The 16,187-nt window shown below is 41.5% G+C and overlaps 1 protein-coding gene across 4 annotated transcripts in view; it reads left to right on the top strand.

The window, feature by feature from the left end:
- LOC137321366 (peptidyl-prolyl cis-trans isomerase FKBP1B) overlaps positions 1 to 16,187 on the top strand; it is a 64,485-nt gene that overhangs the window by 34,007 nt on the left and 14,291 nt on the right. For 2 of the 4 annotated variants that reach the window (XM_067983749.1, XM_067983748.1), the window contains exons 1-2: positions 3 to 167; positions 819 to 866. The exons of 1 other annotated variant lie outside the window; for it this stretch is intronic. In XM_067983749.1, coding sequence (XP_067839850.1) covers positions 131 to 167; positions 819 to 866 — 85 coding nt within the window. In that variant the 5' untranslated portion in view covers positions 3 to 130. Of the gene's footprint in view, positions 1 to 2; positions 168 to 818; positions 867 to 16,187 lie in introns of those variants that run through there. One more of the 4 variants, XM_067983750.1, reaches the window with a different exon arrangement.

Below are 16,187 nucleotides of genomic sequence, written 5' to 3'. Positions count from 1 at the left end.
GTTCGGCTGGTGCGTGGTTCAAGCCACGCTGGGTGTGAGGGGAGAGGAGACGCTGCTGCAGCCTGTAGTTGAGATTGTGACAATTTTCCTTGCCGAAAGATACATTTTTTAACATTATTATTAAATAAGAATGGGTGTTGAAATCGAGACAATATCTCCAGGAGACGGTAATTCTTCTTCCCAAAGGATACTTATTGTGTTGCTGGGTTTACATTGCAGCAGCCTTGTCTTAGCAGTCTAGACAAATTTGGTAGCAATGCAGTGTGTGTGGATTTTTAAATGGCATTTGCTGACAGCTGCGTAAAGGCTAGTACTGTACTGTAAAGGAGAGATAACGGGGCGACTGCGGGATTTCACTCTACTTAGATTTTCATTAGTAGTATTTCTTCTGTTAGTATCCGTGGTAAAGGAAAATGATTAGGCGTGTTCATATGTTACTGATTCTGCAAAACGTGTGCCTGAAAGGGTATTTAAAGTTTAATTGTAGCAGCAGAAATCAAATCCTTGAAAGGCTTAAAGCCTAAAGCTAACAACTCATTGTGAAACGGTCGTAAAATGCAAAATCCTATATCTAATGTAAAACGGAGGCTACATTTTAGCAACTAATTTGGCACCCCATTTATTCTGAAAGTTAACGTGCCTTCATGCTATCCTCTAAACCCATTATAAAAATTAAATTAATTGGAATATCGTACAGTTGCACTGGTACACCTGTACTTAATATAGTTGTGCAATCTATTACAAAAATTTGTGACATCCCTTACTCATAATAAACACTAAATATAAAATACACTAATTTCATAATGTCTTTTTTTTAGGCAGGACATTTCCAAAAAAGGGACAGACATGTGTTGTTCACTATATAGGTAATGTATACTGTGAATCATACATTTCAGTTTGATATACAAAGAATGTCACCAGTGGGAGGCAATGGTCATTGCAGCTTTCTGAAGATAGTATCTATGATGGTGTTTTTGGAGCCCCATCCTATTTCAGCATAGAATGGTAGGACCTGGTCTTGAATTTGCAGTCTCTCACACAGAGAGTTCTTGACTTTGACCATGTCACCGCGGGGAAATGCTGAGAGGCGGCCAGGCGCTTTCCCTCAGGGAGGAAGGGAAAATTGTAGGAAGAGTTGCTCTCAGCTGCTCTTGTGTACCTCTTGGCTGCTGATTTCAGAATGACTGGCAGAGTCCCAGGAGCAGTTCACTCATCCAACCAGAGATAGTGCATGGCATGAGGCGATGCAACAAAGGAGAAAATGCCTTAAGAGAAAGGGAGTCTTGTTAAATATATACAAGCAACTGATGTATTACTTAGCAAACTATTGATGCCACAAGTATTGTATTTTTCCAAATAACTGTGAAACAGAGTTGTGTATAATTCAAACTCTAAATAATCTTTTTTGTGGGTCCCAATAATGCAGTTGTGGTTCTAATCAGAGCTTGATGTCTTTAAAGGTGAACTAAGGCTGCAGATCTGTGTGATTTTTAAAAATCACAATTAGTGAGCACTGACTGCTACAGTGCTGCTTCCTGTATGTGTAAAATAACTTTGTAATTGATAGCCAAAATATCTAACTAAATGGGTTAGCTGATTGAACAAATAAATATACAATATATGTAAAATTCAAATAATTGTTTTCCTATTATTAATCCACCATACAGTAATTTCAACAGTTACAGCAAATTCAGCGCTGAAGCATTTACTTTGCGGTACTTTCACAACAGGGGCATAATGGGTTACTATGTACAATTGTTTCATGCACCTGTAGGGTGTGTGGACTTTTTGCATGTATATGTTTCTTGGTGTTCTACAAAGTTCTTCTACATCTGCTTAGATATGTTGACAAATGGGATCTTTCCAGCATATTTTTAGCATTCCTATTTTCAGATGTAAGGTATTAATAACCTTGGAAGGGCTTCTTCACTCGTTTTAGAAAGATGGTCTTATCAGGTAAGCTACTGCTTTTTTATAAGCTGTAAAACTGATGTCTAGCCTGGCTCACTTCTCTTTCTGTATGCCATTTTGTCACCTGGTCTTAAATCTTAGAAGACTTTGATCAAATGTCTCGCCCCCTTGCGTCAAATTCCATTCCTGACTTTTTTATAGAATTGAAAATTAGATGATAAATAAAAGGACAATGTAACTCTCGATCTTCTGTAGAAGATAAATATAAGAACAATATATCTAGACCTTCTGTAAAATGTCAAAAGCATTTCCCAGCATCTCACTTTGTATAATAATCTCAAATCAACTTGGCTCCAAGATGATATACCTGACGATGGGTGATTTCAACTAGGTCGATCCTCTGAAATAGTCTCAGTAATTCCTTACCTGAACCAGATAGGTCCTAAGTAGTAACCTGGCTCATTAATGGGACATGGATGGGGAAATCTGTTACTAGGTATTAGAATTCTTCCCATTCAACTTGTATAATCCCGCAAGCCAACACTCTAATAGGTCCAAGTAAGTTGTACTGTTTTAGCTGGTTAAATTCCAGTAGTACCCCTGTGCGCTTTTGGAGTGTCTTAGCCCCAACTGTTGCTAACCTGGGCCTAAATCTCTGCCATTGTCTCCTATGTTTTATAGCTCAAAGCAATTCTTCTGTTTGTCATGTGTGCCACACTTCCTTACATCTCTGGCAAGTTCCCTGTGCCATACGTGTGTCAATTCTCTCCTGGATCTTTTTTTCTGTTTTTTAAACATTAAACAATTTCATCTGCTGCTGCTGCTCTTGTACTCTTACACTCTACTCAGTGGTTCCAGATGCCATTGTCAATCAGTCCTTCGAAACTTCATATTCCTTGGCTATCTTGATAGTTCAGTGGAAAAATGGTGTAGTAGTGACCTGTAAAAAAGATTAGAAGGTTCCCATATTTTAATCCTGGGCTCTGTTGAGGTAGTGGGTCTTGGCCAGAACAGCAGTGGAAGCACTATAGCTGTTTTTAATTGATTGGAACATTGTCCACTACTGACGCAGTTCTCCTGCAGTTGATTGCGCTCCGCAAAGTAAACTGACAAAATTCTGCTGAGACAACGGCAGCAAAGACCCACTTTCTTGGATCTCCTAATTTTTCATCAGAACAACCACCACCACCTCCTCCTCCTCCAGCGTGCTAAATGCACTGAGCCAGTGCAGTATGTAACCTTACTTGCATTAGGATACAAAATAGCATCATAACCAGGCCATCCTGATGCACAGGATGGGCTCAGCATGAATTTTCAGGCTTCCTGAATCCAAATTTTGCACATAGGCCCATCAGGATCCAATTCTAAAAAATCTTGTATTGTCCTGTGCCGTTGGAGAATTCAGAAAACGGAAACCTGGTCTTTTGTCATACACGGAAGACTGGACCTGCTTCGTAAATCAGTGTACACCCAGCCTACAGAGGCACATGCCAGCAGTGCAGTACATAGAGGATTATTTGGCATTGCGCTCTGAAAACCAGGTTTTTAACATATAAGTTTTTTTAGCCTCAGTGCCCTGGGAGGGAGAGGAAAGTTCAACCAGGGTTTCCATTCTTTTTGTCTGTTTATTGACACCTGCTAGAAAGTGTGTGTACATGGGCATTGTACATAGGATGATGCTCGGCTGTGATTTTTCGCCACAGTTGAATAGCATATCAAGGATTACTCATGTGGAATGGTCATTTTGGTGAGCTTGTGAAGGGCTGTTGATAATTGTGGAATGGTATCCTATCATGAATCACCCCTTCAGGAGGTGAGGAAAAAACAACTTCACATTGACCAGAAATCTTCACTTGAAAATTGTGGCATGCTTAAACATTACCCAGTAACACTTGACTCGGGGTTGAGTTAGCTTGAATACCTTGGTGTAAATGTAACAGAAGTTCGTGGACCATTCCAACAACAGCATTATATGAATAATTGTTTTGATCTTTTAAGTCATGAAGGCCTAATGCTAATATATATTTAATCAAGAGGATAGACGGGTGACCTGCTCTCAGACTTTTGCCAATGCTATTCCTGAGCCACTTGCCATGAAGGGTCCAAGTCTTGTCTGTAAAGGGAATTGCCTGAGCTGCACTCACCATTGGGGGAGGTGCAAGAGCAAAATTTAGAACATGCTTTGTTTTGAATTAGGATTTTTGAAAGTTAGCATGGGCCAAAAGGTAGTCCAAAATGTTGTCCTAAATTAAAAATGACCTTTTAATTATTCTGCCCTTTCTACATTTTTCAATACCTATTCTCTTTTTTGTTTCATTTTTATTTTATTCTCATTCCTATGTTTACCGTATGTTTTTCATATGAGTTTATTTTATGCCAAGTCCATGGTGTTTTTTTAAACTTTTCTTCTTCATTTGTTTTCTACTCCCTTTTTTATGTACTTCCTGCCATTTGTGCTTCATTTTTTTCTGTTGTCTTTAATTTAGGTGCTCTCGTTTTTTTCCTAAAGCTATGTTTTGTCTCTGATGCCTAATGCTCTTTTTCTCTTGCATTTTTTAGTTTAATTCATTCACTCAGATAGCAGGCGATTATTGGGGTCAGACATTAATATTGAAAAATATCCACCGATGAATCTCTATTGTGAATTCCAAGCTTTATGTCGTGCATATTTTAGGGCACTCTATATTCATTTACTTATTCAGGGTTTTTTTTAATAACATTAGTTTGATTTTGAAGTAATGGTCAAAATTTTCCCAAGCACTAATAAACTAGGAGCAGCAATGAGATCAAGCAGATGTAGTCTTAAATTTTCCCATCCTTTTTAAGGAAACATTTCCTCCTCCTGCCCTGCTCCCTCGTTCCAGAAGTCCATCTGAGACTAGAAACTCATCATGTGTTGAATTTTATGGAGAATCTGAATCAACACTATATAGCACAACACAATGCATGGGGCTCCAGAACCTGTTCAGATTCAAATAGCAATGACCTTGAATCAAATACAGGATATTTACACAATTATTTAATGCTACCCCCTAACCCTTTATCCTTCATACTTACTCACATTCGGGAGTCATATATAGCACTGTAGATACACTGCAGTAAAGAAAGTAGCAGAAGCAATAACCCCATCCTTAATCTCTTGCCCATATACAGTAACATTCTGAGACGTCTGTTGTGGGAAATAATGTTACTAGGCATTTTCTAATCTTACTCGGAGCTTTATAAGTAATGGCTCGCTTTGAACAAAAATGGATTTAACATGAAGAATACTTGTAACTATTGGACTATTTATAAGATAGTTATTTGCTACTTTAGTGTAATTTCAACTTGTAAGACAGTTTCTATTGAATTTCCATGAAACTATTGGCAAAGAATCAAAAGCACATATGCACATTTTTGTAACTATCACTGTTCACTATATTTTTAATGTACTTTTGTCCAACTTTCTTTCCCATCTTGGAGGCTCTGATTCTGGTACCAAAATTGTTAGTTGCACTCTGGTGCCTCATCAAAATGGATATTCTTCATGTGTGAGCCTCAGAAGGCTTTTGGATGAGTGACTTTCAGCAGGATTCATTGGATAGCAATCAGGATTGGGAAATCTAATGATTCCGCCCCCCCCCCCTCTCTCTTGGGGCCTATTGTAGCATCCTAACTACTGCTCTGGTCAAGATAGCTTACTCATGACAGACTTGGGATCAAACTTGGGACTTTCTACTCTGCGTGACCTAATGCTACATTGGACAGTGCCTTTACCCACAAGGCCATCAGGGGAGCTACTTAATGTACATTTTAATATGCTTCTCTATTTTCAACATAAATTTTTGTTTTCTTCCTTTGCTGGATTCAAATATTTGCTTTTGTTCTCAGCCTGACTCTATATATCAAAAATAGTAAAGACTAATCTTTCCCTACTGAGATATTTTAATACCTATCAGGCTTTGTCATGCAGTATGCAATTCATAAAATATAATCTCTGATAGTCATTCAAATATACATCTGACCTCTGTTTTATAGCTGTGGAAATTATTTAAATATGCGCCTGACCTCTGTTTGTTTCCTAGCTGTGATGTCAATCACTTATTGAATTTTCACCAAGCTTGATCATTGACTTTCTGTCATCAGACTCTGACTTCCTTTTGAAACTGTGATGTTGGAAACTCTATATGTACCTACTCATGCCTTGGTCAATGATCAGTAACGTTTCTAACCAATAACTTAAACAGTTAGTCATCTGATTTGGTAACTTGCTTTCAGTTGTTATCTCATCTCCATAAATAATGATTCTTACTGTGTGACTTAGTAACACTTTATTGGATAAGAGACTGTTAACAAAAATGAGAGTGCGTGGCTTTGGAGGAAACCTATTGGCTTGTGTAGGGAATTGGTTAGGAGGTAGGAGACAGAGAGTAGGGATAATGGTATATGCTTAAATTGGCAGGATGTGACTAGTGGTGTCCCCCAGGGATCTGCACTGGGGTATCAGCTTTTCACTATATTTATAAATGACTTCGATGAAGGAATAGGAGCCGTGTATCTAAGTTTGCTGATGACACTAAGTTAGGTGGCACAGTAAATAGTGTAGATGGGAGCAGAAAGTTGCAAAGGGACATTGATAGATTAAGTGAGTGGGCAAAACTGTGGCAGATGGAGTTCAATGTGAGAAAGTGTGAGGTTATCCACTTTGGACCTAAGAAAGATAGATCAGTATTTTCTAAGTAGTGATAACCTGAGAACTGTGGAGGAACAGAGAGATTTAGTGGTCCAAGTACAGAAATCATAAAGCTAGCAGACCAGTACAAAAAATAATTAAAAAGGCTAATGGAATGTTGGCCTTTATCTCAAGGGGGCTGGAATACAAGGGCTTGGAAGTTATGTTACAGCTGTACTGAGCTCTGGTTAGACCCCTGCATTCAGTTCTGGGCACCACTCCTCAGGAAGGATGTATTTGCCTTGGAGTGGATGCAGTTCAGATTCATCAGAATGATATCTGGGCTAAGGGTTAAATTATGAGGACAGATTGAATAGACTAGGCTTGTATTCCCTTGAATACAGAAGATTAAGGGGTGATATATTGAGGTGTTTAAGATGATTAAAGGATTTGATTGGGAGTAACTATTTCCTCTGGTGGGGGAGTCTGGAACAAGGGGGCATAACATAAGAACCTAAGAAATAGAAGTAGGTCATACGGCCCCTCGAGCCTGCTCTGCCATTCAATAAGATCATGGCTGATCTTCAACCTCAACTCTACTCTCCCGCCCGATCCCCATATCCCTTGATTCCTTTAGTGTCCAAAAATCTATCGAATATACTCAACCACTGAACATTCACTGGGGTAGAGAATTCCAAAGATTAACAACCCTCTGAGTGAAGAAATTCCTCCTGATCTCAGTCCTAAATGGCCAACCCCTTATCCTGAGACTGGCCCCTAGTTCTAGACTCTCCAGTCAAGGGAAACAGCCTTTCAGCATCTACCCTGTCAAGCCCTCTCCAAATCTTATATGTTTCAATGAGATCACCTCTCATTCTTCTAAACTCCAGAGAGTATAGGCCCATTCTACTCAATCTCTCCTCATAGGGCAACCCTCTCATCCCAGGAATCAATCTAGTGAGGCCCCAGCACTGATCCTTGAGGCACTCCACTAGTTACAACCTACCAACCTGAAAATGACCTGTTTATTCCTACTTGCTGTTTTCTGTCCGTTAACCAATCCTCTATCCATGCTAATATATTACCCCCAATCCCATGAGCCCTAATCTTGTGTAACAACCTTTCGTGTACACCTTATCAAATGCCTTTTGAAAATAACCTTAAAATTAGAGCTAGGCCGTTCAGGCATGATGTCAGAAAGCAGTTCTTCACACAAAGGGTTGTGGAAATCTGCAACTCTCTCCACCAAAAAGTTGTTGAGGCTAGGTCAGTTTGAAAATTTCAAAACTGAGATTGATAGATTTTTGTTAGGCGAGGGTATTAAGGGTTATGGAACCAAGGAGGATAGATGGAATTAAGATATCGATCAGCCATGATCTAATTGAATGGTGGAACAGGCTTAGGGGGGCTGAATGGCCTATTCCTGTTCTTATGGTAGTTAACACACTTAATTATATTGTTTTGTAAGGCTTTCAGTTGCCAGCAAAAATGGCTATAATAGAAACTCTTGAATTAATCCCTTCATCTACAAGCAATAGAGACCTACCCCTAATTTTCAATAGTAGCAGTTTTTCACAGTATTGCACAAGCTGATCTTGAGCTTATTTCAAAAATGGGTAGAATGGAAACTTGTTTGTAAATGTCGTCCTTTGATAGCATACTGGTTAATGCGTTTATAAAATATTCCCTTGTGCACTATTTAAATGAAGTCATTAACCCATATAAAATAAATGGCTAAAATCATGCCCAGAGGAATATTATGAGAACATGTTACAGTCAGCTACCAAAAGAACTAAATCCAACAGTCACATCATTGGGTTAAAAATGAACCCATTATCAGATTTAGTGACTTCGGCTCATTCATCCTGAGTTGCCTTTTGAAAATGATGTTAAAGGGGAACTGCACGCTATTAACCCTAAGACTCTTAGCCGGTAGAAGAAAATTACTCTCATTGGGCCACCTGGATTTGCATTTTTTTTTTGCAGCTCACCCACTGTTTTACTACAAGGCATATAGATTTATTCCAAGCAAAGTAAAACCAATTACTGTTATGGCAGTTCATTGAGAACATTCAAGGAATTATACTGTAAAGGTATGTTAATACTGCTGTACAGTGAAGCATTTTATCTTAGTTTTTCAATTCACAATACAAGGATTGTTCTTGGTATTTCTTACATGTATAGTTTTTTTTAATTCTTCCTAAATACATTTACTGAATTATGAAGACAGTGATTTCTCAGTTTACTGTAAGTAAGAGTACCATTTATCTTGTATTTGAATAATTAGGGATTAATTGTAGACATGGAATGCTTGTGTGGAGGTGGCCTTCAAGATGTGTACTGCATTGCAAGTTTTTGATATATATCGGATTATTCAGCTCCGCTATTGTGAGGTGAGGCAAGCCAGTTTGCCTACAGAAGCTAGACAAAATTAAAGTCTTACTGTATCACTAATTGTACATTTGGTGCAATGTGAGAACCAAATACTGTACCATATGTTGCGTTTTAACCTGGACTAACATAGGCCCATATTTTCCTCACTGTGTAAACTAAATCTATTTACTTTCATAAGTTCCCTTATACCTGTGGGATCATCTGAAAGTGATTTCTTCCTAGTCATTAAATGCTGATGATAAGTAATAGATATAGAAGCAGAAGCAAAAAAAAAGATTGTGAAGAGTTTGTTAATGTCAGAATGTATTGAACTATTTTGCATAGTATTTTTCACAAATGAGTCTTGCAAATAATTCAAGTCTTGTCAGACCCGACACCAATTTTCAAAGAGGTTCATCTATCAGAGGTATTTTCCCCCTCTGAGTAAGGCTGAGAAAAAAAATCAATTTGCTGAAGCATCTTTATCAACCACTAATAGTTTTAAAAAACATTTTTTTTTCTTTTCAATGAGCATTTAGTTGAACAACTTATCTTCAAAAATACACCCGCGGGGGGAAAAAAAAACCATTTTCTCCTCTCCCCCCTCAACCACCCCTCCCCCCAAATTCCCCAGTTTCTTTGGATAACGCTATCTGGAAAACAGGGTGCATGCTTTCAGAGAGAAGTGGATGACCATCATGCTGCCATTTCCCACCCAATCTCAATATTCATACATTGTCCCTGCTGACAGTCATAGGACTAGAAATTGGACACAGGGATTGATCTCTGTGCCAGAACAGGTAGGCCCAAGTTACACCCGATATTGGGCCTTGGAGGCTCATTTAATGCGGATGCACACTGCATATCCCCCAGGCAGCTCGCCAGCTGCAGCGGTCCTCCGGTGGTTCCTATGAGAGAGGGGAGTGATCAGGAGGAGTGGGGAGAAGAGCGATCGGGAAGGGGCCGAGAAAGAGTCGGCAACAGTCTTTGGCACTGCAGTGGAGCCGGGACCCTCTACTCCACAGTCAGGTAAATATTTATGATGCGGAGATGCCGGTGATGGACTGGGGTGGACAAATGTAAGGAATCTTACAACACCAGGTTATAGTCCAACAAATTTATTCATCTGACGAAGGGGATAATCTCCGAAAGCTTGTGATTTTAAAATAAATTTGTTGGACTATAAACTGGTGTTGTAAGATTCCTTAGGTAAATATTTAACAAACTTATCTTTTTGGTGGCTGCCTTCAGCTGGCCCAGTGCCAGCTGCGTTCAGGGAAGATCAGTTTTGCAAAGGGAGGCTCAAGCGAGCACTAGGTTCCTTATTTGCATATGTAAACAACCTAACACCTGCTTCAGGTGCGGACTCTGAATGTCTGTTTCATGCGTGGGCCATGCACACCTCTTTTCTGCCTTTACCAACATGGCGGGTAGGACACCGTGGAATGTTGGATGCTTTGGTATGCATTTTATGCCTGTAATACGGGCGCGGCCACCAATTTCTAGGCCATAGCCTCTAGGATCAAACCTGCTGCGTGGAACTGCAGCTCTATATGAAATACAAAATGCCAGTGTATTTTCTTTGCTGTACAAACTTGTATTCTCCGTACAGTAATGCAAACTTCTAGGAGTGCACATATATATTGCCCCACTGAATACATAAATAGTCATTGATCTTTTCTGCAATATGTTGTACAAAGGCACTGACTCATACTTGTACACTTTAACAAGTAATGTCATGTAATCGCACTTCAAGCCTCAACTGTGTTGTTACTTGCATCCCATTTCTGCTGAATGATTAGCTTTTCTGCAAAAAGAAATGCACCAAGTTGCTCAGGAACATAGGAACAGGAGTAGGCTTTTTAGCCCCTCGAGCCTGTTCCATGAGATCATGGCTGATCTGTAACCTAACTCCATATCCCTTAGCCCCATATCCCTTAATACCTTTGGTTAACAAAAATCTATCAATCTCAAATTTAAAATTAGCAATTGAGCTAGCATCAACTGCCGTTTGCGGAAGAGTTCCAAACTTCCACCACCCTTTGCGTGTAGAAGTGTTTCCTAACTTCACTCCTGAAAGTCTTGGCTCTAATTTTTAGGCTATGTCCCCTCGTCCTAGACTCCCCAATCAGCGGAAATAGTTTCTCTCTATCTACCCTATCAGTTCCCCTTAATATCTTGAAAACTCCAATCGAATCACCCCTTAATCTTCTAAATTCCAGGGAATACAACCCTAGTTTGTGTAATCTCGCCTCGTAATTTAACCCTTGGAGTCCAGGTATCATTCTAGTGAATCTGTGCTTTACTCCTTCCAAGGCTTTATTTGTGAAATACGTTTGCTGCTCAAATGAAGAGCGGATAGTTGAACTATGAAGACCACATTTGTAAATCAAGTAATTGCACATTTAAATAACTGAAGCTTTAATCTGTGGCTATTTGCTTCATACTCAAGTTCTTTGTAAGTTACAGTTGCTCTCTCCCTCATTTGGGCACCATAGCCACATTTACCTCATGGAGCAACTTGGTTCACTTCTTTTGATCATCAAGAACAATACTTTATCAGTTGAAGTTGAGGATTTTGTGCATCATATTCTGACATTTCTGTTTCCTGCACATATTCATCAGCAGCAGAATCAGTGTACGATTAATTGTAGACTATGACATAGTGGAGAACAGATGGTGAACATTGCAAATAGGAGGCTACCCCTTTTCAAAGAAAAACATGTTTCATTGTAATGTCAGGGCAGGGCTAGGTATAACTTCGGAAGACTATCATTGCAATATTTTAAGCAATCAAATTTTAAAATGTGAATATAAGGGCAAATTCAGCGAGATACCCTGCTGGCTTGAGGCCTCACTGAAACAGGAGCATGGAAATCTGAGCTACTAGCACTTCCTTCTAGTGAGGCTTTGTACCAGGAAATGCCACCACATTTGTGGTTCCATTTCTGCATGAATTTGGAGCTATCCTTACGTTGTGGTCTTCTCCTTCCATGCTCTATGGGTTTCTGAGCTGATAGTGATACGTTCAGCAATCAAGGTAGCCTTGATTTGAACTTGGCTAGCAAGCCACCTTACTGAAAAGATATTCTTAACTGTCATGCATGTAGTAAAGAAGGATAGATCTTGGCCTGAAAACCAGGGTTTCCAGATGTCGTGAGCAGCATTGTCTGTGCATTCTGTTTTCCTCACTATACATCTTATTAATAGTCTATTCAAAAGTTCTGGTGATTAAACAGCACATTAACTGTTTGAGAAGTACACTATAAAATGAGCATCAATGGAGGGACGTGCTGATTGGTTGGGAAACCCGGATGCACCCGACAGTTTGATAGACCGGTCCTGCTCAGAAACCAAAAGCATTGAACCTAAAATGAGGAAAATATAGTCAATAGGTTAAATCAAATGCAGTGGGCAAATTCAAAATGTAACACAAGTTACAAATGCCCTGCCTAAAATAGGAAGTGCAGAAGTCTTCATTAAATTAGGGCACATTGTTCATTTTGAGACCTCAGTGTTACTGAAATTCCTAGGTGTTTGATGCAGGACACATGCATGCACTGGAGACCATGGCCTGGATTTTAGCATCGAGACGGTGGATATGCGCGTGGGGAACCCGGAAGCAAAGCGAACGTGTTTAGATCTGCGATCGTATCTTGATTGCAGTCAATTATCATTGCTCCCGGGTTTCGTGTCTCCAAGCTGCGCAGCGAAGGTACTGCACACCTGGATGACATGATCTGAACTATGTTATTTAAAGGGCCAGTTCAACAATGGATTTTGAAGGAGAAATGGAGTTGAGGAAAACAAAGGCAGCGCCCAGATTTAGTGATGCCTCTCTAGATGTGCTATTGGCTGCAGTGAGAGCCAGGAGGGAGGTTATTTTTCCACGGAATGGCAGGAAGAAACCTGGCTCTGTCACCAAAAAGACTTGACTGGAGGTAGCACAAGAGGTAACGAGCAGGAGCATGGTGCCCAAGTCTTGGCTGCAGGAAGCAATTCAATGACCTGAGCAGGTCTGGAAAAGTGAGTACATTTGCACATTGACCCACATCCTGTTGTGTACAACACCACCCCCCTTTCATTGCTCTGTTTTTGCAAGCCTACTCCATCACAAGACTCCTCACACCCACTTAAGTGTCACTTTCTATGCATTTGTTCACCTCCACATTTATGAACCCAACACTGTCACTCACCCTAATCCTTATGCAATGTGATGCATCTGTGTGACAGTTACCCTCTGATGCATCTAGTATGATAGTCATCCTCATCCAATGTACTGCATCCATCGAGTGAATACGTCACCCTCAGTCCCAGCTATGTCCTGTTGCCCTTTGTAGGAGAAGAGAGCGCAAAAACGCAAGAGAGGCCGAGTACTGGCGGTGGACCTCCACAGATTGTGGAATTAACTGAAGCAGAGGAGGAGTCAATGGAGATAAGTGGTACATCTGTGGTCCTCTCAATCGGAGATGGAGAGACTAGTAGCTCACGTATGGTTGGTGACAGAATATAACACGTATTTCACAAAGGTGCTGACTTTATTTAATCGATGCCTGAAGTTTGAGAAGTCCGAGTATGGAGATTGGCAAGATTGTTAATGTGTCCAAGACTAAGTCGTTTCGCTTTCTTTTGTCATCCAGGCCCTTCACACCTACAAAAGGATTCTACTAATCTGGATGATGTCAATTCCTCTGAAGACATCATTCCTTCTGAGGGTGCACCATCATAGGACATACATCCATGCACCAGCGCAGATACTCGCACTTCGGTGGGTCCTGTAAGACAGACAATTGGGTTGTCACTTGGTGAATCACAAGTCACAAGTGAGCACGAGCAGACACTGTTGGCAGGGACAGCTGTGGAGAGTCTGCATCGAAGGGCCCATTCCTCTCCAAGCTCTGCTCAGCTGGACACAGGTGCTGAATCCCAGGGGCCATTGATGAGAAGGAGAATGATTGAGATACAGCTGCAACTTTGCGAGGTACTGGAAAATGTGCCATGCACATTCTCCACAATAGCAGAGAGGATGGAGGATTCCAATTCCAGCATTAGTGGAGTGCTGTCACAGTTAAGTGTGGGAATGTCTACCGTGGAGAGAGTGGCCGCCTCCATTGAGTTTCAAGCAGAACTCTCAAATGAGTCTATGCAGGCCATGACCATGGCGGTGCAGACTTTGGATGCCAACATGTCTGCCGCCTTAAATTGGATATCAGATACCCTATCTGTGGCCTTACAATGCGTCACTGATCTGTACCAAGCTGCTCTTCAGCAGAGTGGTGGGAGTGATGTGGCGCAGTCCTAGGAGAGGGATGATAGCGAAAGGGGACATGGAAGTGGGAACTCCACTCAAAGCGCTCCCACATTGCCCCCCCCCACCACTGCCCCCAACCAGTACCATAAATGTTACCTCCTCTCCCAATGGTTGAGTTTTTGACAGGCTCCAAAACCCAGAGGTCGTAAGCCAAAAGCATCTCAGCAGTCAGGGCAGGGATCTGGGCAGCCTGCCTCTACCTCTGCTGAAGCCACAGGGGATGCACCACGTCGAAGTGGTAGGAAGCGTAAGTTTAAGCAATTGTAGTTCACCAAGGGCATGCACAAGGATGTTTGAAGAAATGTTATGTTGTAATTTATATTTCTTTTTATGTTGGCACATAAAAATTTTTAATTATCACCACTTCCAAGTCTTCTACATTATTGTTTCCAGACTTTCAAGTGGACCTTTTGTTTGTTTCACGATCAATGCCAATACAAAGCAAGACCATTGGGCAGCTGTGCAATGGGTATATTCGTGGCTGAAGGACTGTTTTGTGCAAAAGGAGGAGGGGGGGTTTTGGTGGTTGTGGTGATGATTTTGCCAGGTGGCATGAGTATGTCAAAGATCTTAATTTTTGGAATGTCATAATGAAAACCTCAGAGACGACGGCATCCCGGGCAGCAATGTGCGCAGCTGGTCTAGCGATGCGTGCACCATTGCCATATTCCGCCTCCTTGTCCTCTTCATGCTCCTAATCGTCGTCCTCATCTTCTTCCTCAATGTTACCGCCGACAGAGGACGATTGAGGAGTGCCTTCGTCCTCGACCACCTCTAAACCCCTCAGCAGCGCAGTGTTGTGCAGGACGCAGCAAACGATGATTAAATCCGCACCCTCGCTGGTGAATACTGAAGGGCTCCCCCAGATCTATCCAAGCACCTGAAGTGCATCTTCAACATTCCTATGGCTTGTTCATTGATGGACCTGGTGGTCATGTGGCTCTGGTTTTATCGCTCTTGTGCCGTGTTGGTGGGGTTCCTCACAGGTGTTATGATCCATGTTTGTAGGGGGTAGCCCTTGACCCCAATTAGCCACCTTAAGTCTGTCTCTATCCTGGAAGAGCTCTGAAATGTTTGACTGCTGCAAAATGAACGGATCATAAGGGAATCTGGCACACACCTGCAGAAATCTCCTGTTGTGGTCACATACCAGCTGCGCATTGATGGAGTGATGGCTCTTTCGTTTAATGAATACTGCTGGTTCATGTGATGGTCCTCAGATTATTGTGTGTGCGCAATCGATTGCGCCCTACACCTGTGGGAAGCCAGCCAGCGAGGAAAAACACAGTGCCCGCTCATTCTGGCTGTTGTCGTCGCAGGGGAGCTTCACATAATCGGATACCCTGGCAAACAATCCATCAGTCACCTGCCTTATACACTTGGACCCTACAAATGTCACCGTTGGAACCCTGGAAGGAACCAGAGGCAAAGAAATTCGGGGCTGTGGTTACTTCCAGTGCAACGAGCAATGCAGATCCAGCTGGGAACAACTCTTCCTGAAGGAGGCTGCAGATGTCTGCGACCACCTGCCGACTCAACCTGAGCCTGTGTAGGCACGGCTCCTCAGAGAGATCCAGGAATTTCAGCTTCTGCCTTTAGACCTGCTCACGTGCGTGTAGTGCCTTCTGTGACGTCGGCTCCTCCGTTGGTCCCCTCTCTGCTGTTCTTCAGATCCTTGTTGCGCACCTCTGTCTTGTGCACTTGTGAATCCCAGAACTCCACGAGGTGCCTGCCCTGGATGGTGCTGTTCCTGCTCCTCAGATGTACTGTAGAATAGATCCATTTCCACCGCCCCCAACCCCCAACCTGATCTTGTCAGTTTGAGAGACTCCAAAATGTTGGTAAATATGTCTGAACACACGAAATCTCAGTCTAAACACAAAGAAGTCTCAGCCAAAGAATTACTTTAGAGAACTGAGTGACCAGCTGCAATACCTGATC

This window comes from Heptranchias perlo, chromosome 5, assembly GCF_035084215.1.
Source record: "Heptranchias perlo isolate sHepPer1 chromosome 5, sHepPer1.hap1, whole genome shotgun sequence".
NCBI classification, from domain to species: domain Eukaryota; kingdom Metazoa; phylum Chordata; class Chondrichthyes; order Hexanchiformes; family Hexanchidae; genus Heptranchias; species Heptranchias perlo.
The sequence above is the reverse complement of the archived record's forward strand: the minus strand, read 5'-3'. Positions and strand labels throughout refer to the sequence as shown.